Source organism: Hippocampus bargibanti, linkage group LG02 (assembly GCF_051943395.1).
Source record: "Hippocampus bargibanti isolate YZ-2025 linkage group LG02, ASM5194339v1, whole genome shotgun sequence".
In the NCBI taxonomy this organism is placed as follows: Eukaryota; Metazoa; Chordata; class Actinopteri; order Syngnathiformes; family Syngnathidae; genus Hippocampus; species Hippocampus bargibanti.
In genome coordinates this window covers 33,355,289-33,377,615 of record NC_142735.1, presented here as the reverse complement: position 1 = coordinate 33,377,615, position 22,327 = coordinate 33,355,289, and the positions used below count along the sequence as shown (strand labels likewise).

The window sequence follows — 22,327 nt, the reverse complement described above, 5'->3', positions numbered from 1 at the left end:
TTGCTGCTTGGTTGCAGCATGCATTGTGTACGTGTTTGTTTAACCTTGGCGGACTTTTACACTTGGTTTTCTTTTGCTACTTTGTATTTTTTTCCATTCAGATCATTTTGATGTTTTACATTTTGTTCCTGCTGACTTTATTTTAATACAATTTGTCAAACGACCTCCTGCTCCCTCCTGCCTGCTTTTTGGGATCCGAACCCGCCATCACCACCTTGCAAACCGTGACAGAATGAATCGGCCCACGATCGGATCCCGCAGGTACATCGGACCCGTCTTATTTCCACTCTGCGCCTGGCAGTTCGACGTCCACGCAGAGCCATGCGCCGTCGCGTGAACGTGCGAGAGGGATCGCACTCACGCCCACGACGATCCGTGCCGCGTCTTCGTCCACCCCAGGCCGAGTCCCGTTCCCATCAGGCCGCCGCCCGTCGTGTGCTGGAGAGGCAGCGGTTGCCCTCTCCACCGACCGTTCCCTGGCGAGTGGACCTTTTGGGAGACTGTTGGGACTTCTGGAAGCAGCCCCTTGAAGGGGGGGGGGTACTGTCATGATCTGGTTGGCGACCAACGGGGGCGCTGTCGGCCCCGCCTGCACCTGCACAGGTGCTGGTCGTCCCGATCAGATTGGCGGGTAGCGACGTCAGCCCTGCCGGCAGCCTCGCAGGTGCTGGTCGTTATAATCAATAACACTTAAAAGGACACCTGGCACGATCATCCGGTGCCGATTCATTGTTTGTTTGCTGCTTGGTTGCAGCATGCATCGTGTACGTGTTTGTTTAAGCTTGGCGGGCTTTTACTTTTGGTCTTCTTTTGCTACTTTGTATTTTTTCCATTCAGATCATTTTGATGTTTTACATTTTGTTCCTGCTGACTTTATTTTAATACAACTTGTCAAACAACCTCCTGCTCCCTCCTGCCTGCTTTTTGGGATCCGAACCCGCCATCACCACCTCGCAAACCGTGACACTGACTGCCTCCAGTAAATCTAAATCTACCTGATTTTGCAAAGTCCACCCCGTCTTCCTCCGTTCCTTCTTTGTCTCCGACGAGTAACCGCGAAAGGGGCGAACACTGGGCTTTCAATGGCAGCCCGCTCTCATTCTTTTTCAGAATTGGAAAAACAGGAAACGGAAACTTTGCGCTTTTACAGCAGCTTATTCTCATTATATTTTTCACACTGTTGCCATTGGTATCACACCTCGGTCAAAGTTTAATCACCGTTGTTACGGGTTTGTTTCTGGAAGGGGTTGTTTGTAGGTTTGGGCTTAACCTACAAACCGGAATAAAAAGCTCTGTTTTCGACGGAGGTCAAAAAGAGGAACCGTCGCGACAGACGGAGCCTCCCACCGTTCACACTTTTTCATTAAGAGTTTGGAATGGTGAGGATATCTTGATATCTTTTCAGGGACGACAATGACTTGCGCTTATGCAATCAACGGGTTTATTGTGGTTCATTTCCTTTCTCACACGATGCGGAACCAGCCAGGTGCAGGTATTTCACAACTGCGATCCCGGACGTCACAACCCTTTAATGCCAATTTAAATTTTTATGTCAATTCTCTCAAGATATAAGGATTAATGAATAAAAGAAAAATTAATAATCAAATAAAATAAACTAAAAATTCTAATGAATAAAAATTAAAATATAGTCATCTTGTCTGTGCGGTCATGCTTTTGTCTATCATCGGTTAACCTTTCACAGGTTGATCAGGTCCAGAAATGCTCCCGAGGCAACTTGCCTAATTCTTTAATGGTTATTTTTTTAGTAATTGGTGGAACTTGATTTCAAGTTCTCATAATTCCACCAATCACGGGGTCTTCACGGTAAATCCAATTCAAAATAGAAAAAAATTATAAATCCATCATCTCGGCTAAACTAAGGGGATTACTTCTTCTTACGGACTCTCATGAGACCAAAAGGGATAAGAAATCGACCAGGCAGAGAGCTAACTCGTCGAACAGAGGAACTTTTCACCCTCCGAGCTTGAGGTCTGTGCCGTTGGACATATCTCGCCCGCTAGCTCTCAGATCCTCAAAATCTCTCCGTAGCCCCTGGCCATTTCTCCGGAGATTCAGGTCTGTGTTGATACCATTGGGCTCGTCCCTGCCCGCCGGGTCTCAGAACCTGAATTCATCTGTTCTCCTATCTCATTTGATCCTCTCAAGTCTAAGAGAAAAGGGTTACCGTCCTCCTGGTCACGGAGCCCGAAGGCTCGCTAACCGCACCCTTTCTCCTCACGGTTTCGCGATCGTCCCCTTTTATCTTCTTGGTCACATGATATTCTAGATTGTTCTATTCCCTCTCATCTCGTCATCCAAGCAGGGAGGAGGGAGTACAGTTCAAGCCAGGACACGGGGGCGATCCTTCCCGGCGAGGTTAAGTCCAGTCATGTCAGGACATGTCAAGACACATTGCTCAATCCTTTTCTGGTTTGAACCGGTTGAAGGGATCTTTGCGTCCCAGGCGAGGCTGAGTCACGACCTGTGAGCTGATTCAGTCTCCCAATGATAGACAATCTCTTTTTCTTAAACATTTTACAGCTGGTTATAATGTATATACATTGACATGTTGCTTGCATATCTCTCACGTTTAAACTTTATCTTTTGTACACACATCATATGACATTACTGAGAGAAAGCAATGATCATAAGGCAATATTTTTCACTCAAAGCATTACAAAGCATTGCTCAAGCATTTAATTAGTATCTATGTTCCTCTATTTGTCGTCTCACAACGACTGGCTAAAAAGAGGAAGTACGATGAAAAGGAACGCTTTCTTTTCTAAAAACACTTCTTTTATACTTGGTCAATTTCTTATTAGTTGTCGAATTCCGTAATCCTATTTGTATGGCTTTTTATGAGGCATTAACTTTGGTATGTTCTTGTTGGTAGATGCTTTTTTCATATCATGACTCAGGTTTGGGAGAGCTGGCTTCAGGCGGAATTCGGATCCTCCTGTCCCCAGCCAGTGGTCAAATTAGGAATTTGTACCAGGACTTAAACCATCCAATTTCATTTCCTGCCTGACGAGGCGCGTTACCTTGACATTAATTAACAATTAATTATTTCTAAAATACAGTAATACCTCAGCTTACGAACTTAATTGGTTCCCAGAAAGTGTGCTGTGGGGTTTGGTTCGTCTGCCGAAAACTACTTTGTAAGCCAAGATTATGTTCTCCCAAATTTAATGTTTGTTAGGCAAAAAAATTCGTTAGCTAAAGCGTTCGTAAACCGAGATATCACTGTAATTGACAAATATTTTAATAATCATGCCTGTATTTCAAGACCCTTTCGTCTTAAAAGGGACGATCTCTGCGAACAACATTGGGGTCATCCAAAGGGTCGATTTTGAAGTCTTCAGGCCGTAGTTTCATCATGCTGCTTTTCAGGGAATACCACCATCCTCTCCATGTGTACCAAACCATGCCATCATCTGTCAGTGCGCTATAGTATCCACCGGGGTAGTATCTGCCATTCAGATGCGCCGAGTGGCACCTTGGGAAAAATAAAATCATAAAAAAGGGGGCTGGGGTCTTAAATTCAGTCATTTCGAATGTGATGATAAACCATAGAATCGGTTTGCATCATTGCTGGAAAGTCAAGGCTGGCAAAGCCTTCTCTGCTGGCCTAAAAATATCTGACTCACAGACTGATATTAATTATATTTTGTCCATGAATTCTTTTTAAATAATTTGTAAATGTTTTTCAGCTTCCTTTCATTATTTTCCCTTGTTGCTATGCTTCCAGATGTGTGTTTAAAACCTTAAAGGACAACCGACACCTCCGGAAAAGTAGTGTCCATAATTTGTCAAATGACATCAAATGACTTCTACTGAGCGTATTTTTAAAATATTCCACAGCGTATAGCTATATTTTACCTTTTAAGACATGCGCTGAATATTCATGAAGTCTTGTTTTTGAGTTGATGACGATGCCCAAAGGGACGTCACGGAGGGAACGCCCTGACCGAGAAAGCGCCACACAATGCATTTTGGTTACTTTTTTTCATCTGAAAACACAGTGTTCATCGCGAAATTAGATAAATAACATGATGGTGAATCGTCGCAGCCAATTGCGTGAGCACGCATAAAGAAGGTGAAGGTTGACACACATTCCCAGCGGACAAACCAGCCCATTTCCAATGGAGCTTGTGCACCATTTTGTGCATTTTCTGGGGGCTACATTGGAGTCCAGACGCCTCGAATTGATACGGAGGACTTATTTCATTGATTGCAAACATTTATGCTTTCCTCTTCAGAACTATTTGCATCATATTTATAACTGGATGAGTAACAAGAAAGCATCTTCTCCGAATCTGAACTCTCTGAAGCTATTGTTTTGATTCTGGAGCAAGGCAGTTTGTGAAGGAGTTTCCTGGCGTGACGTCACGAACAAGGGGGCGGGACTTTCTGAATTTGCCACGTTCCGAGCTCATTTTGTGGCAGTTTTGGACACTTTAAGTCATTTTTATTGGTGTTTTGCGTTTGACTAAAAATATCAGCCCACGTGTTTTGGATATTTTAGATGCTATAAAACGTTTTTGTGATGTCAGTTCAGGAACAAAAAAATGGTGTCGGTTGTCCTTTAAGCATTTAACCAATCACATTTCAGCCATCATCTGTTACCTGTTATCAGTTCAGCAGGCCCTGGAGCATCAAATGTATCGATCAAACTGTTGCTCTAAGCAATCAGATTTCGAGTTGGCAACCCAAAAGGGGTACCAACGCCTTCTTGAAGGCGCTAGTACTAGCCAATCATAGTTTGCGAAAACTGTTCTTCTTAATAGCCGCTAGTGACAAGAGCATACTGGCCAGAGCTAGCACACGAGCTCCATAAGCAAATATATTGTATAGATTTAATCAATAAAAAAATACCAAAAAAAACATTCACTCACAGTCATTCATTCACAGTCATCATATTTTATCATTTCTACCTAGCTAGATATCTAATTGCTATCTATAGGCTAACTATTAGCTATCTCCCTAGCTACTATCTATTTGCTATCTATTAGCTATCTAGCTATCTATTAGTTATGTATTAGCTAGCTAGCTAACTTTCTATCTATTTGAGTTCTTCCGGGTTGAGTGAATGCTGGCTCGTGTTGCTATCTATTAGCTATCTACCTAGCCAGCTATCTATTTACTATCTAGCTAGATAGCTATTAGTTATCTATTAGCTAGCTAGCGAGCTAACTTTCTGGCGCTGGCGCATGGGGCTGCCACTGCTCACCCACAAAAAAACGTATTCTTTGACTGTAAAGCGATCTTGAGAGTTTTGAAAGGCGTTTTTAAAGGAAATGTATTATTATTATTATTATTATTATTATTATTATTATTATTATTATTATTATTATTATTATTATTATTATTGCAGTTTTGTTAACCCACAATGGCTGAAGGAGAAGAAAGTGATTTGGTTGGAAATTTACTGTGAAAGCCATTTTCAAGATGGACATCAAGAAAGGTCGGCTAGCCATCTATTTGCTATCTAGTAGCTATCTAGCAAGTTCGCTTTCCCACGAAAAAAAAAAATCCTGTGACTGTAAAGTGACCTTGAGAGTTTTGAAAAGGCGCTTGGAAATTAAATGGATTATTATTATTATTATCATCATTATTATTTCCCGGCTCATGGTACCATCTAGTGCACTTGTAGTAAATCACAGCATACTTTTTTTCAGTCTGGATTGATTCAGACGTAGCACTACTGAAAGCCTCGCGATGAAATCCACGGTTCTCCACAGGTTTGCATGTACTTCAAAACAACAATGTCCAAAAACAATCACCTTTAAATAGTTGAAAATGAAAGACAATGTTGGTTGAACTTCAAAAATAAAAGCACTCTGACCTTGAGAGTTTTGAAAGGCGCTTAGAAATGAAATATATTATTATTATTATTGGATTGGATTGGATTGGATATGCCTTTATTAGGTTGACTTCCCGGTGCCGGGGGCTTTATTATTATTATTATTATTATTATTATTATTATTATTATTATTAGTAGTAGTAGTAGTAGTAGTAGTAGTAGTAGTAGTAGTAGTAGTAGTAGTAGTAGTAGTAGTATTTTTAGTATTAGTAGTAGTAGTATTTCTATTTGCTAGCTAGCCAGCTTTAAATCTATATCAGTTACTTCTGGGTTTAGTGAACGCTGGCGCGTGTGGCTGCCGCTGCTCACCCACAGAAAAAACTTATCCAGTGACTGTAAAGTGACCTTGGAGTTTTGAAAGGCGCTTATAAATGAAATGTATTAATGTTATTATTACTTGTTGAACCACCAGCCTCCTTTATCTTCCTGTGCACAATTGCCTTGGTAGTTGTCATTGTCCTTGTCAAAGGTGCTGAACCGGATGCCCTGATGACTGGCCCAGTCTGACACACCGGCCTGGTAACTGCCAGACAAAGCATCACCTGCCGTGCCCGTATAAGCGCCGAAAGTCAGTCTGTAGTCATCCTGCAAAGCACCATCAACAAAAACCCATTGACTGAATAGACGCACGACATAGTAGAGAGGATGTTAGTACAGTGATACCTCAGTTTACGAAAGCTTTAGTTTACGAACAGTTCGCCTTACGAACATTAAATTCGCAAGAATATAATCTTGGCAGACCAACTAGTTTTCGGCAAACGAACCAAACCATACGGAGCGCCACGGTGGCTGGCGGACTAGTTTTCGTCACCACCTTTCTTTGAGTGCAAACATGGTTTGTTATCGAGTGGAGTACATTTGCTATTATAGGAGCAAAAAAGACCTCACCACAGGCTTGTGTTAAGCCAAAGAGGACACAAAATAAAATGACGATCGAGCAGAAGAAGGAGATCATGGAAAAACACCAATGAGGTGTGAGGTTGTGTTACTTAGCATCCCAGTACCAGTACGCTAAGTTGCTACCATTGCTACGTGTGGCTAAAGGTGTTTCTGTGTTGTCTAAACAACTGTGCCAGGCAATAGAAGAGGTTGAAAAACTTCTGTTGATTTTGATTAATGAAAAGCAGCGAGCAGGGGACCGTGTGAGTGAGGGTATTATCGCTGAGAAAGCACGGCAACTTCACTCAGATATCATCAAGAAGCAACTACATCAACGATCAATAAAGGTCAATAAAACGACGTTATTATATAATACCGTTTATTTCTTTAATTATAATTGAATAGCACATTTATCATACATCAAATAAGGTATATTTTGTGTCGTTTTAAGGCTTATTTAGTAGGAAATTATGTCTTATGGGGACCTGGGAACGGGTTATTCTCATTTCAATGGTTTCTTATGGGAATTAAATGTTTGGAAGACATACTTTTCGCCTTCGACACACTTTCTGATAACTAATTAAGTTCATAAGCTGAGGTATCACTGTACACGAAAGACATTTGAACCCAGGGAAACGTAACGGGAGACAGGAAAACGATCAGGATCGTAGATAGGAGTAACCCTTGGCTACTTGTACCATTTCAGCTGCAACTTGGAAGTTTCTATACTCGGCATGGCGTTGGTTTCCCTCAAAGTCCTCCAGATGGATTCTTAGTGTGTAATTGCCTTGAACGAGTGATGAACAAAGAATGTTAGGTATACAGGTGTTGTCATTGGTCGCTGTGTCACATGGAAACCGTTTATTTATACACACATAGTTTTTAGTGTAATGTCGCAGCAACAGCAGAGTACTACAGTCAAATCTGCTAATGAGAAATAAAGACTCACCTCTAAGCAGTTTTAAGAGTTATGGAACACATTTTTCAATGGTCCCATATTCATGTTCTACAAACAAGATGGCGCCGCGAATGGCATCCTCAGTCACACCCTCCCTAGTATTGTTCCTGGTTTTGTCATTTTCATTTGTTTTTTTTGCGACCCCACGCGACTTAGTTACACAAGGGAAGAGTTACTGAGCATTGGGGAATCCACTCTTGGACTATTTTCACCGACACAACAAAATCTACAAGTTTTTTCGGGGCTGCTCGGCGTAGAGGGGTAAGCGAGCCGGCGTGCTCGTCAAGTTATGGCAGCGTGGATTTCGAACGCCGCTCCCATCGATCCATCTCGCTAATCTACGCTCACTACCAAACAAAATGGACGAACTTCTTCTCACAAAAAACAATAAAACATTTGCACATTCTGCTGCGCTCTGATTCACTGAGACCTGGCTCAGTGACCGCCACCCGGATTCTGCGCTACACCTACCCGGCTTCCGTCTCCTCATAGACGACACGGAGCAATCGGGGAAAATCCAAAGGCGGTGGACTATGCTCCTCCATCAACGAAGAATGGTGCACAGATGTCACGATGATCGACGCACACTGCAGCCCTGCTTTGGAATCGCTGTCTCTCAACTGCAAGCCATTCTACTCGCCACATGAGTTTGCTTCCTTTATTCTCGTCGCCGTGTACATCGCGCCACAAGCTAATGCTAACGCGTGAATACAAACGCTAGCGGACCATGTAACCAAACTCGAACTAAACTACACAGAGTCACACCTGATCATTTTGGGCGATTTTAATAAAACGCGTTTAAACCGTGAACTTCCCAAATATAAGCAGCATATTGACTGTTTCACCAGAGGAGAAAACATTCTAGATCACTGTTGCACAGCACTCAAAGGGTCATACCGATCTGTTGCGCATTCAGCATTCGGTCTTTCTGACCACTATTTAATCCACTTAATTCCCACATACAGACAGAAACTCAGATGTGTAAAACCGATAGTCAAGACTATTAAGAAATGGACTAATGAAGCAAAGTTAGCTCTACAAGAATACTTAGACTGTACTGTTTACTGTACTGTGAGCGTCTTTGAAACTTCAACCGGCACATTGAATGAATACACAGACACTGTAACATCATACATTAGTTTCTGTGAGGACATGTGTGTACCAAGTCCTTCTGCTCATTCAACAACAACAAGCCATGGTTCACTCCCAAACGCAGGCAGCTTAGGAAAGAGAAAGAATCCGCATTTAGAAGCGGCGATCGAGCAGTTTACAAACTCGCCCGAAACAGGCTGACGAAGGAAATTAACATCGCAAAGAAACGTTATGCGGAGAGGCTTAACAAACAGTTCTCCACTAACGACTCGGTGTGGGATGGCCTGAAAGCAATAGTAAATTATCGTTTACCATTATCGTTGTACACTGCCCCCCAGGCAGTGTACAACAATGGTATGGCTGATGAGTTAAATACATTCTTTTGCCGATTTGAAAAGGACACCCCCATTTCCCGGGTCCGCCCACCATTACCAGAAACTACCGTATCTCCGCCCTCTGCCCTACAGATCCACGAACTGGACGTTAGACGGCTCTTCAAGCAGCAAAAGATCAAGAAAGCTACGGGACCTGACAGAGTGTCCCCCCTGCCTGATAGTCTGCGCTGACCAGCTGGCTCCGATCTTCACACGAATCTTCAACAGATCCCTGGAGCAGTGTGAAGTCCCATCCTGCTTCAAACAGTCTACTATCGTACCAGTTCCAAAGATACCAGCTACCTCGGGATTGAACGACTATAGATCTGTTGCTCTGACGTCTGTGGTCATGAAGTCCTTTGAACGCCTCGTGCTGAACCACCTAAAGAACATCACTGGACCTCTGCTAGATCCTCTTCAGTTTTCCTACCGGGCAAACAGGTCTGTGGAGGATGCAGTCAACATCGGACTGCACCACATCCTCGACCACCTTGACAACACAGGAACCTACGCAAGGATCCTGTTTGTGGACTACAGCTCTGCGTTCAATACCATCATCCCAGAACTCCTCATCCCCAAACTTCTCCAGCTTGGTGTCCCCTACGATCTGCCAGTGGACCCTCAGCTTCCTGACAGGACGGACACAACAGGTCAGACTGGAAAATATATCATCCTCAACACGAACCACAAGCACTGGAGCCCCGCAAGTATGCGTCCTCTCTCCATTGCTCTTCTCTCTCTACACGAACGACTGCACCTCAACGCACCAAGCTGTCAAATTCATAAAGTTCGCAGACGACACCACGGTCATCGGTCTCATCAAAGACGGCGACGAGTCTGCGTACCGACAACAAGTGGAGCAGCTGGATCTCTGGTGCAGCCGTCACAACCTGGAGCTGAACACGCTCAAGACAGTAGAGGTGATCGTGGACTTCAGGAAACATCCATCATCACAGCTACCCCTCACACTATCCATCTGCCTCGTGTCAACCGTTGAGACCTTCAAGTTCCTGGGAATCACAGTCTCCCAGGACAGTGGGAGGTCAACACCAACTCTGTCTTGAAAAAGGCCCAACAGAGAATGTACTTCCTGAGGCTGCTAAAGAAGCATGGCCTGCCACAGGAGGTGCTGCAACATTTCTAGACGGCTGTCATCGAATCCATCCTGTGTTCTTCCATCACCGTTTGGTTCGTGGCCACCACAAAAACGGACAAAATCCGACTTCAACGGACAGTTAGGACAGCGGAAAAAAATCATTGGCACCGCCCTACCCACTCTCGAGGACTTGCACACTGCAAGAATCCAAACTAAGGCGCGGAAAATCCTACTAGACCCTCCACACCCTGCCCACCACCTTTTCCAGCTACTCCCCTCAGGCAGGCGCTACCGATCCATGCACACCAAATCCAGCAGACATTTAAACAGCTTCTTCCCCCATGCCATTAACTCTTTGAACTCTTTGAACTCTTTCAACAGTAGCCCAAATGGAACTGTATAGTGCCGCTTAGCAATATTTTTATGATGATACTAGTGCAGCGTGTTTTACCGGAAACAAATTCCTTGTGTGTTCTACATACTTGGCAATAAAGATGATTCTGATTCTGATTCTAACCTTTAAATTTCATACTTCCTTATATACGCACAATAAATTGAGCATATAGACTTGGCTGACAAACTAGTTTTTAGTGGACAAACAAGACCACACAGCGCCACGGTGGCTGGTGGACTAGTTTTCGTCACCTCCTTTCTTTTAGTGCAGACGCACTAAAAGAAAATGACACAAAAGACACAAAAGAAAATGACAGTCGAGCAGAAGAAGGAGATCCTCGAAAAACACCAACGAGGTGTGAGTTTGTGTGACCCAGTACCAGTATGCTAAGTCGACCATTGCTACGTGTGGCTATGGGTGTTTCGTATTGTCTGAGCAACGGTCTCAGGCAAGAGAAGAGGTTGAACAACTTCTATTCTTCTGATTTGGATTAACGAAAAGCAACGAGGAGGGGACAGTGTGGGTATTATCACCCAGAAAGCATGGCAACTTCACTCGAATATCATTAAGTGGCCACGACATCAACAACCATCACAAAGGTCAATAAAACGACTTTATTATATAGTACAATTTTTTTTTCATTACAATCCAATAGCACATTTATTATATATAAAATAATGTATATTTTCTGTCATTTAAAAGGACAACCGACGTCTCCGGACAAGTTGTGTCCATAATTTGTAAAATGGCTTCAAATGACTTCTACTGAGCGTATTTTAAAAAGATTCAACCGCATATAGCTATATTTTACGTTTTAAGACTCGCGCTTAATATTCAGGAAGGCTTGTTTTGAGTTGGTGACAAGTCCGTACGTGACATCACTAAAGGAACACCCCCTGACCGAAAAAAAGACACATTGTAGCAGTCCTTCCATCGCGTCAATGTATTTTGCTGTATTATTTGGTCTGAAAACCCTGTGTTGCACCCAAAAGCCGCCAGAAGAGGGTGTCCAAGCTCCATAGAAGGATCACTGACGAAGCCTCTTGGATAGGAGGCAAAACGTCCGACACCTTCAAAAAAGTACAGATGACGGCTGCAGAAACCTTCTCATCGATGGACCACTCCTGTACAACTGAGAGCTTACACAGACATACTTGTCCGGAGGTTTCTGTTGTCCTTTAAAGATTAACCGACGTCTCCGGACAAGTTGTGTCCATAATTTGTAAAATGGCTTCAAATGACTTCTACTGAGCGTGTTTTACAAAGATTCCACCGCATGTAGCTATATCGTTATTGCTATATTGTTTGGTCTGAAAACCTCGTGTTGCACCAGAAAGAGCCAGAAGAGGGCGTCCAAGCTCCATGTAAGGAGTTATCAGCCTGTGGAAACAGTCTGATTGATTCCTCACAGGCGGTCATTTTTTGCCTGTTTTTGGGTGAGACATTTCCCCTCAATGTTGCCTCAAAATGGCACGGAATAAATTATTGAATCGATTGCAAACATGTATGCTTTTCTCTTCAGAACTTTTTGAATCATATTCATAACTGGATGTGTCACAAGAAAGCATATTCTCCGAATCTGAAGCCATTGTTTTTATTCTCCAGCAATGCAAGACGTCTTGCCGTGACGTCACGAACTGGGGGCCGGACTTTCTGAAAATGCCCAATTCGCAGCTCAATATTTTGCAGATTTTGGACACTTTAAGTAATTTTTATTGGTGTTTTGCATTTGAATAAAAATATCATACTGTGTGTTTTGGGAATTTTAGACGCTATAAAACGTTTTTCTGATGTCAGTTAGGAAACAAAAAAGTGATATCGGTTGTCCTTTAAGGCAAACTTACCTTGTGCAGTGATAGAATGCAAAATATCATTCCCAAGCCAAAATTCGCCGAGTTCTGCCACCATGTTTCCAAAACCATCCTTGTACTCCACCCATGACCTCAAAAAATAGATTGATAGACATTCCTCATTATTCGTGCTTTTTAATGTCTTTTGATTTGATCAAATTAGACTATGCTAGACAAACCTGTTAAAATGTTCTAGTCCGTTGATCCTTCTTTGTATGACGGTCCAACCACCTCCTTCGCTCATGTCGCAGTAGACTCTGATGGGCACAACGGAGCCATGCGGTTGGATGTCGTAGTAGCCGCTAGCTTTCAAGCCGGAAATGTACAGATGGGAGCAGTCTGGCAACACTGAAAGGTCACATGAACTTGGATCAAATGGATGTGTGACGTTTTCATTGTCACTTTCGTATCCTGACCTTGGCGCTGCGTTTCGTTGACTGTGGTCTTTGCCTCATTGGCGCCTTGGTTAAATTGTCGTAGTCTGCGTAGGAGAAGGTCTTGTTTTTGCAGCAGACTTTTCAGAAGCTTCTCTTGGTCCCTCAGCCTCGTCAGTTCTTCATCACACTGGTCCGATGCCTGCATACGTGTACAATAACAGGTGAAATAGTTGTCACCGATTCTTATGTCACTGATGTAAGTGGAAAAGGTTTCTCCAACCGTCATCTGTACTTCTTTGAAGGTGTCGAACGTTCCGCCCCTCAACCGAAGAGCTTCGTCACCTATTTTACAAAAATTACTTCTTTTACTCTTCTTTCAAAACCATCTATTTTTTTAGCTAAGATTTTAACCTCACTGTCGTTGAAAAGAGCTAAAAAACATCACTGTTTTATAACAACAAAACCCTTCACTAAATTGCCATGGTGGTTTAAGACTGTGCTTACCACAGACTTCTGAGGTCGTTACCACGTAGGCTTAGTCATGTTAATGAAGTGATACCAGAGCCAGGCATATAGAACATTCGAGCATTCAAATTGGCTAATGAGGTGAATCCAGGGCGAAGGGATAGTACATTAAAGGTAATCAGATCAGCTCATGAAGTTAATCCAGAGCCACGGATTGAACTATAAAGGTAATCAGGGTGGAGAGGTGATTGGCTAATGGAGTGAAAATCAGCTAATGGAGTGAAATATCAGAGCCATGGATAGAACATTACAGGTAATCAGGTTGGTGAATGAGGTGAATCCAGAGCCAGGGATAGAACTATAAAGGTATTCAGAGTACAGAAGTAATCAGATTGGCTAATGAGGTGAAATCAGAGCCAGGGATAGTACATTAAAGGTATACACATCAGCTAATGAAGTTCATCCAGAGCCAGGGATAGAACATTACAGGTAATCAGAGTGGATATGTAATCAGATTGGCTAATGAAGTGAAATCAGAGCCAGGCAATAAAATTAGAAGTAATCAGATTGGCTTCAGGAAGTGGTCCACTGCTCCCCCAACCTTAATGCAGGGACCTATCAGAGCACGGCCACCTCTGTCCATTAGGGATATAGGGCCAGAGTTACCAGCACAACTTCAGTCCACAGATGAAGCTTTTCGTATGAGGAGCGAAACGTCCAAGATGACGGCTGAAGAAACCTTTCTCACTCGTGTACGACTGAGAGCTTACGCAGTCGCTGATGTAAGGCAACGACAGGCAATTCCACAAAAGATAATAAGAAGCCATCAAAGAACTTACACCGAGTGAATGGAAGCAAATGATGAAGCACGCAAGACGAAAACTGCCCAGGTGGAGCTGCGCGACCTGCATCCTCTGCAGATTTTGTGAGAAGTTAAACACAAACTAGCTCTTCTCTGCCTTCAGTGGCGCTTTTGTTTTCTTTTATTTGACTTTTCCCCTCCCCAACACTTGGAACATGAAAAAGCCAGGCAGGGTTATGGCGCTGAATACAAATACCTGATTATCTGCAGTGATAAAACCTTCAAAGAATGCAGGAAATATCAACAACAGATGGGCAGTTAGTACGTAATTCAAAAAAAAAAAACATTTCAGACATGTTGCTGGAGTTCAAGACGACACCAAATCCTATTTCTTCATTCATTTTGTATTTGATCTAGAAAAGTACTAACTAAAAAGAATTATTCTAACTTTCTGTCTTTTGACACTTCAGTCCAGGTGTCATGAACCTTTTTGACTCAGAGAGCCATACAAGCAAAATATTTAATATATATATATATATATATATATATATATATATATATATATATATATATATATATATATCTCATCTCATTTTCCGTACCGCTTCTTCCTCATTAGGGTCGCGGGGGTTGCTGGAGCCTATCTCAGCTGTCTTCGGGCACGAGGCGGGGGACACCCTGAATTGGTTGCCAGCCAATCGCAGGACACACAAAGACATACAACAGTCACTCTCACACCTAGGGACAATTTGGAGTGGTCAATCTGCCTGCCATGCATGTTTTTTGGAGTGTGGGAGGAAACCGGAGGACCCGGAGAAAACCCACGCGGGTCCGGGGAGAACATGCAAACTCCACACAAGGAGGCCGGACCGGGACGCGAACCGGCGACCTCTGCACTGTGAAGCCGGTGTGCTAACCACTCGGCTACCGGGCCGCCCTATATATATTGTCCTGGAGGACAAATACATCCCCCTAAGATGGCTCCACCCAGAGAGAGTCTTGGCCCCACCTGGTGGAAGGCAGCTGATCAGGGCTTGATTGGAAAGCAGGGCTCTTAAGGCAGAGAGCCTTTGAGTGGGCAGCTTGGGGAAAGACAAGCTCGATTGTTGTGCTCTGTGGAGAAGTTGATTGCTGCGTGGAACTCATTGCCAGTTGGGACCACACGACTGGATACTGTATTTGAACCTAGCTAAGGTGGCTAGGCTACATGACGAGGACGTCAAGAGGGGTGAGGCCTAGAGACTCTTGTAAAGAACCCCGTCTTCAGTTTTTACCTCAGAAGAGACTTTATTTGGATTTAAGTAGCAGAAGAGACTTTATTTGGATTTAAGCATCAGAAGAGACTTTATTTTGATAAGTATTGGAGGAGACACTATTAAAACCTTTGTTGCTTGTGAATTCCCCCTGGAACCCTTGATTAAAACCTTTTTCTTTGCATCCAAACCTGTCGTCCATTGCACTTCTTGTCCCGTCCCGCTGAGAGCAAGCCTCTCGTGATATCACATATGGTGGAGAATGTGGGCACTGGACAAGCGTTAGTAAGTGCATGGACATTGATGGTTTGTGTTGTTTTTTTCTAAAGTGAAAATCTCCTCAATTACAAAAATGGAAGACATTTTGAAAACCCTGCTCGCAAGTCAGGAAGCCCAATATCAGGCCAATTTGGCTCTCCTGGAGGAGCAAAGGAGAGCCAATGAACTGAAGGCAGAGGAATTGCTCTTGCAAAAACAAATGGCCGCCAAGAACATACCCCGGGTGAAGGCGGGAGATTTTTTAGCCAAGATGGGGGTGACGGATGATGTTGAGGCGTATTTGCATACGTTTGAAGCAACCGCCATTCAAGAAAAGTGGCCCAAGCAGCAGTGGGTGGGATTGCTTGCCCCCTTCCTGACAGGGGAATCGCTGAATGCTGTCCTGGACTTGACCGCAGACAGAGCAGAAGACTACGACTATTTAAAAGCTGAAATTCTCAGCAGACATGGGCTCACCAAGTTCGGGATGGCCCAGCGCTTCCACACCTGGACTTTCCAGCCAGACCAACCTCCACGGGCACAGATGCACGAATTGGCCCGCATCGCACGGAAGTGGCTGGAACCGGAAAGGAGCACGGCAGCTGAGGTGGTCGAGGCCATTGTCGTGGATCGCTACTTACGAGCCCTGCCCTATGAGGCAAAAAGGATAATCAGTCAGCAGTTGCTGACTACTGCGGGTCAAACAGTGGTGGCGGTGGAGCAGTACCAGGCCACAGCGGAGATGCTGCGAACGACCAAGAGGGAAACCGGCAACACACCCCCATCCCGGACTGAAATGGCCCGCCCAAAGTTGCCCAAGCCCGCCAAGATTGCTCCAGGTAGTGTCAGAAGTCCACCCAGGCCGTGGTGGCCGCCCAGTGGCACCGAAACCAGACGATGCCACAGATGCGGAGAGACGGGACACATCTCATGGCAGTGTGGAAAACCAGCGGAAGAGTCCATGCCGACCGTTGACTCTTCCAGTGCCCACCCTGCTCACTATGCCTCCCTCCTGGGGGGTAGTGAAAGCTCACTAACCAGGCCCCCCACCTGTCTGGTGACAGTGAATCAACAGGATGTTGAAGCCCTGCTGGACTCCGGAAGCCTGGTCACCTTGGTGCGCCAAACACTGGTCGATCCAACCAGGTTATCTCCGGAGATACAGAACAAGGTTCAGCTCTGTTTGACAAACTAAACTTATAATTTTATAAAGTCACTCTTTGATTCTGTCATTTTATACAATTTCCATTTCATTTCGCATTTGCCCAAATCAGGATTTCAAAATGATTTGTCTTTCATGGAAAAGGGCATGTAGAAGACACCAGAGAGTATCTCTGTAAGGACTTAATCACCAGCAAATTTAGTTACATTTACCTTGCCAATTCCTTCCAATTCAAGATAAATGTTCCTGTTATTCAGCCCAATTTACTGACCATTTTATTTACTTTTTCCAATTGAACCGTCGTTTACGAGCCAGCACAGTGGGGCCTCAGAATTTTCTCTGGGTCTTTTAAACCCCTCTTTGAAGCTCTGTGCTGACAAAAACCCTTGATAAGAGGCATCGTAAATAACTCTGGCTTGTTTCAAATGGCTTGAACAAGCTGTGTACAGAACAAGGTTCAGCTCTGTTTGACAAACTAAACTTATAATTTTATAAAGTCACTCTTTGATTCTGTCATTTTATACAATTTCCATTTCATTTCGCATTTGCCCAAATCAGGATTTCAAAATGATTTGTCTTTCATGGAAAAGGGCATGTAGAAGAGAACCAAAAGAGTGAATTAATCATAATCATTTATCATTGAATCTAGCAACATCTATCTTGCTGATTTCAGTTCAATTTGAGATAAACATCCTTATTTCCTCAATTGAACCGTGATAAAGGAAAAACTTGAGCAAAAACATACATGATTGTTATCCTAAGGAATGCAATAGTCTCACTGCTTAAACACCATCCCCCAGTTTTTGAGACATAGCGGGCCAAATCCCAGCAGTCATAAATAACTCCAAAACACAAATGGCCAATGTTCAAATCGCTCTTGACAACAATGTGGCACAATTTCAACGCTGATAATTTTACAAATTCACTGTAGTTCGGCTTCTGTCTATTCATTTGTCTGCTGTCTTTATTTATTTGCTCACTCAGTCTAATTAATTAATTCAGTTTTTTTGTTTCAAGTAAACGGCATTCGTCAAACAGCTATGAAAAGAATAAACAGTGTTATGTCATTCATGAGGACGTCGAGCGGAGACGAAAGTCTCCTCGCTCCATGGTTGGACAGGTCTCCCGATGAGACAGGACAGCCCACTCCATGGCACCCGGTCGAGTTCTCTTGTGATGACAAGGCCGCCTCGGTTCTGTGGAGAAGAAAGGCCTCGTGGCAGAATCAAATTCGGCAGGAAGAATGTCTTTCATACACAACATGTTTGTGAATGTTAACGCAGCCATTTATTAATTTTATTTTCGTTTATTAACTTATTCGCGAATGAATCAATTTGCCGATCTCAGAATGTGGTTGTGAATTCACCCCCTACTCCTCTCTTACGGGTAGAGAAAGAAGGGTGGAGGGGGGGGGGGTCTGTCTGCATTCTTTGCTGGCAAACCACCCATCCCCTCTCCTACGGTGTAGAGAAAGAAGGATGGGGGGTACATAAAAACTGCATGCACAAAAAAATGAAAGACAAAACACGAAAAGGGAAGACAAGAACACACACACACACAAAGACTGCTCTCCCTAACGCCCCCCTCCTCCAGCCGACCACCCTCTGCCCCCTGAACAATGAAACTCCCTGGGAAACCCCGTAGCAATGGCTAGCATTGTTGACCATGTGCTAGTGTTGGTGAATGAATTGAAATTACGGTAATCCACAATATCGTCAGTCAACAAGCAGGCCTCGCCGAGGGAACGACCCCTCGTCTCTTGTGGGTACAAGCAGAAGCGCACCAAAAGCTAGGAGCTTTTGTCTCTTGTCGACAACCATTCTAGCTGCAGCTATTTAAAACAATAAACCTCCGGAGTGAAATTAAAAAAATCTCTCAATTTCCCAATTTCACTTCCGGCCCTCGCGCACAGTGAATTCCAAAAATCCACCCCTTGTGAATATTATACAGTAAAGTCTCGTTATATCGATATTCAAGTGAGTCCGAAAAATATCGATATAACCGGGACTATCGATATATCCGACCCTGTTTGCATGTAATTTTCTCCGTGCGTGCATAGAAATAGTATCGATATAACCGGGACTATCGATATATATCGACATATCTCGACCAGTATTAGCATCGATCAGTTGCGTGTATTTTAAAAAATACACCTGGGCCCAGGATTGGAGACCCGCTTGGTCGAACCACCCGATCTAAACCAGGTGACATCCAGATCCCACTTCACAAGCCCTTCACAATACGTGGATTACGCGCATAGAAATCCTTCTGGCCACAAAGGATTCCACATTCATTCACCCAACATAGCAGCATGCTAGCGGCACTCACCCGTGAAAACTCAACCGTGTGGTCAGGTCAGAATGAAGAGGCGCTTCCACCACGCACCCCCCAACCGCTTCGAACCCGACTGGCGCGGGTTTCTGCACCAGAATGTTGGATTATTTTTATCGTTCGCCCTTGGTTCATTGCTTCGACGGGTGTAGATGGAGATCGATGGTTAAATCATCAGGGAGCCAGGTCTTGAACAGAAAGTTGATTTAATTGGGGAGAGCACGGGGCATCGCGGTGTCGGCCGTGCGGAGGGAGCATGGAGAGAGAGAGAGACGAATGGGCTGCAGGAGTATTTATGCGGCGCATAGTAATGACGCGACAGGATGTGACGTAATGAAAATGCGACATCGTGTAGGCAAGATATGACGTATGAGGAAGTTCAAAATGTAAACAAAGACTACAGAGCGATGTTTGGAGATGTTTGTACGGCGAATTACCCTAACAGAAAATCTCCCGGCTTCCAGTGGTGATGAGAACCCAGGGACCCAGAAGCTGCTTCCTCTAACAGGCCGGTATGGTACCGCCCAGTTACAGGATCCTACCCTTGCTAACGCCATGAAGAATGTGCAGGTTTTAGAGGGTGTAGTACTGGGGGAAAGGACAAGCCCCACATACCCCCATTTTGCGGTTGATCGGGGGTTATTATACCAGGTTACGAAGCAAAATGATGAAGTACGCGAACTACTTCTTGTACCACAACCACACAGAGCTACTGTACTGGACTTGGCACACACACACCTGCTAGGGGGACACCTAGGGGTGGAAAAGACAAAAGAGAGAATCTTGCAACGGTTCTTCTGGCCAGGGGTGCACAAGGATGTGGAGAACTATTGTCGTTCTTGCCCCGAGTGCCAACAGGTGGCGCCCAAGCCCACATACAGAAACCCGCTAATTCCCTTACCCATCATTGAGACCCCTTTTCAGAGGCTTGGACTGGACATAGTCGGACCCCTACCAAAAAGTGCTAGGGGACACCAGTATATTTTAGGAATGATGGATTATGCCACCCGGTTCCCAGAAGCTGTCCCCCTCAGAAAGGCTACCACAAAGCAGATCGCAAAGGAAATGTTTGCTCTCGCCAGCCGGGTAGGGATCCCAAAGGAGATACTGACCGACCAGGGAACCCCCTTTATGTCCAAGGTCATGAAGGACCTGTGTGCCCTGCTCAAGGTCAAGCAGCTGAGAACCTCCATCTACCACCCACAGACAGATTGACTGGTAGAGCGATTCAACAAAACACTTAAGGCCATGATGAGGAAAGTTATCAAAGAAGATGGCCGAAACTGGGATCAACTGCTCCCATACTTGCTGTTTGCCATGAGGGAGGTACCACAGTCTTCTACCGGTTTCTCACCCTTTGAGTTGTTGTACTCTTACAGGCCCCGGGGACTGCTGGATATCGCCAAAGAGGCTTGGGAAGAGCAGCCGTGCCGACAACGTACCCTCATCGAGCATGTGGGGGACATGCGGGAAAGGATGAAGGCCATTGACCCCATAGTGCGAGAACACATGGAAGCGGCCCAACGACAGCAGCAAGCCTCCTAAAATAGACCTGCCCAGCCTCGAGAGTTCAAGCCAGGGGACCGAGTGCTGGTCTTGGTACTCACCGTGGAGTGCAAGTTCCTGGCATCCTGGCAGGGGCCCTTTGAGGTCATCGAACGCGTGGGGGAGGTAAACTACAAGGTGAGGAAACCGGAGCAGATTTATCACGTTAACCTCCTAAAGAAATGGCATGCCAGAGAGGCGCTGTTTAGTTGCCTACCCCCCAGCGAGGCGAAGGAACCGGCCAGAAAAGACGTCCAGACGGGTCCAAATTTGTCCCCACACCAACGCCAGATGACCCTCGAATTGGTTGAGCATAACCAAGACGTCGTCTCCTCCATACCTGGACACACGGACGTGGTGCGACACGAGATACGCACCACACCTGGAAAAACAGTCCACCAACGTCCATACCGGGTGCCGGAGGCCCGTAAGGAGGAGATACGGAAGATGCTGGAACTTGGAATAATTGAGGAGTCCCAAAGTGCCTGGGCAAGTCCGATTGTGTTGGCTCCCAAGCCAGACGGGTCAATACGATTCTGCAACGACTATCGGAAGTTGAATGAGGTGTCTGAATTTGATGCGTACCCGATGCCTCGTGTTGATGATCTTATTGACTCCCTGGGACAGGCACGTTTCATCACCACTCTCGACCTCACAAAGGGTTATTGGCAGGTGCCCCTGACCCCGGCATCAAAGGAGAAGACAGCCTTCGCCACACCTGAGGGGCTCTACCAATACACCAGGCTCCCGTTTGGTCTCCATGGAGCACCCGCCACGTTTCAGCGCCTAATGGACCGGATTCTCACCCCCCACAAGAGGTACGCAGCAGCATATTTAGATGATGTCGTCATACAGAGTCCCGACTGGGAGAGTCACTTACCCCGAGTGCAAGCTGTGATTGACTCCCTCAGAAAAGCAGGTCTCACAGCGAACCCGAAAAAGTGCAGGTTGGCATTTGGCGAGACCAACTACCTGGGCTACACTATAGGACAGGGGCTGGTGAAGCCTCAAGAAGCAAAACTACGGGCTATACAAGATTGGCCGCAACCCCTTACCAAGAAGCAGGTGAGGTCGTTCTTAGGCATGGCTGGCTACTATAGACGCTTTATCGCTGACTTCGCTACTATAGCAGCCCCCATGACAGAATTGACGACCAAAAAACACTCCCGATTGGTGAAATGGAGCCCAGAGGCCGAAATGGCCTTCGCCAATCTAAAACAGGTGTTATGTTCCAGCCCGATCCTGGTGGCACCAGACTTCAGCAAGGACTTCATGGTGCAAGCGGATGCATCAGAAGTTGGTCTGGGGGCTGTACTCTCGCAAGTACATGGAGGAGAGGAACATCCCATCCTGTACCTTAGCAGGAAGCTGTTGCCCAGGGAAAAGAATTATTCCACAGTGGAGAAGGAGTGCCTGGCCATTACATGGGCGCTGGAGTCATTGCGCTTCTATCTCCTGGGAAGAGGTTTCACAGTGGTCTCTGATCATGCTCCTCTTCAATGCATGGCCAGGAACAAGGAGACCAAAAGCAGAGTAACAAGGTGGTTCTTGAGTCTGCAGGCCTTTAACTTCTCTGTGGTCCACAGGGCTGGCAAGCGCCAAGGCAATGCGGATGCCCTTCCTGGCCT

The 22,327-nt window shown here is 45.0% G+C and overlaps 1 protein-coding gene across 6 annotated transcripts in view; it reads right to left on the bottom strand.

The window, feature by feature from the left end:
* Positions 1-1,424: 1,424 nt before the first annotated feature.
* Positions 1,425-22,327, bottom strand: part of fgl1 (fibrinogen like 1) — a 34,838-nt gene continuing 13,935 nt past the window's right edge. For 4 of the 6 annotated variants that reach the window (XM_088991088.1, XM_088991091.1, XM_088991089.1 and 1 more), the window contains 9 exons: positions 16,389-18,019; positions 16,139-16,312; positions 14,753-14,828; positions 12,923-13,082; positions 12,686-12,854; positions 12,501-12,598; positions 7,441-7,529; positions 6,261-6,448; positions 1,425-3,496 (listed from right to left, as the gene is read on the bottom strand). In XM_088991088.1, coding sequence (XP_088847214.1) covers positions 3,298-3,496; positions 6,261-6,448; positions 7,441-7,529; positions 12,501-12,598; positions 12,686-12,854; positions 12,923-13,082; positions 14,753-14,828; positions 16,139-16,312; positions 16,389-16,624 — 1,389 coding nt within the window. In that variant the 5' untranslated portion in view covers positions 16,625-18,019 and the 3' untranslated portion in view covers positions 1,425-3,297. Of the gene's footprint in view, positions 3,497-6,260; positions 6,449-7,440; positions 7,530-12,500; positions 12,599-12,685; positions 12,855-12,922; positions 13,083-14,752; positions 14,829-16,138; positions 18,020-22,327 lie in introns of those variants that run through there. The other 2 variants (XM_088991093.1, XM_088991092.1) reach the window with 2 other exon arrangements.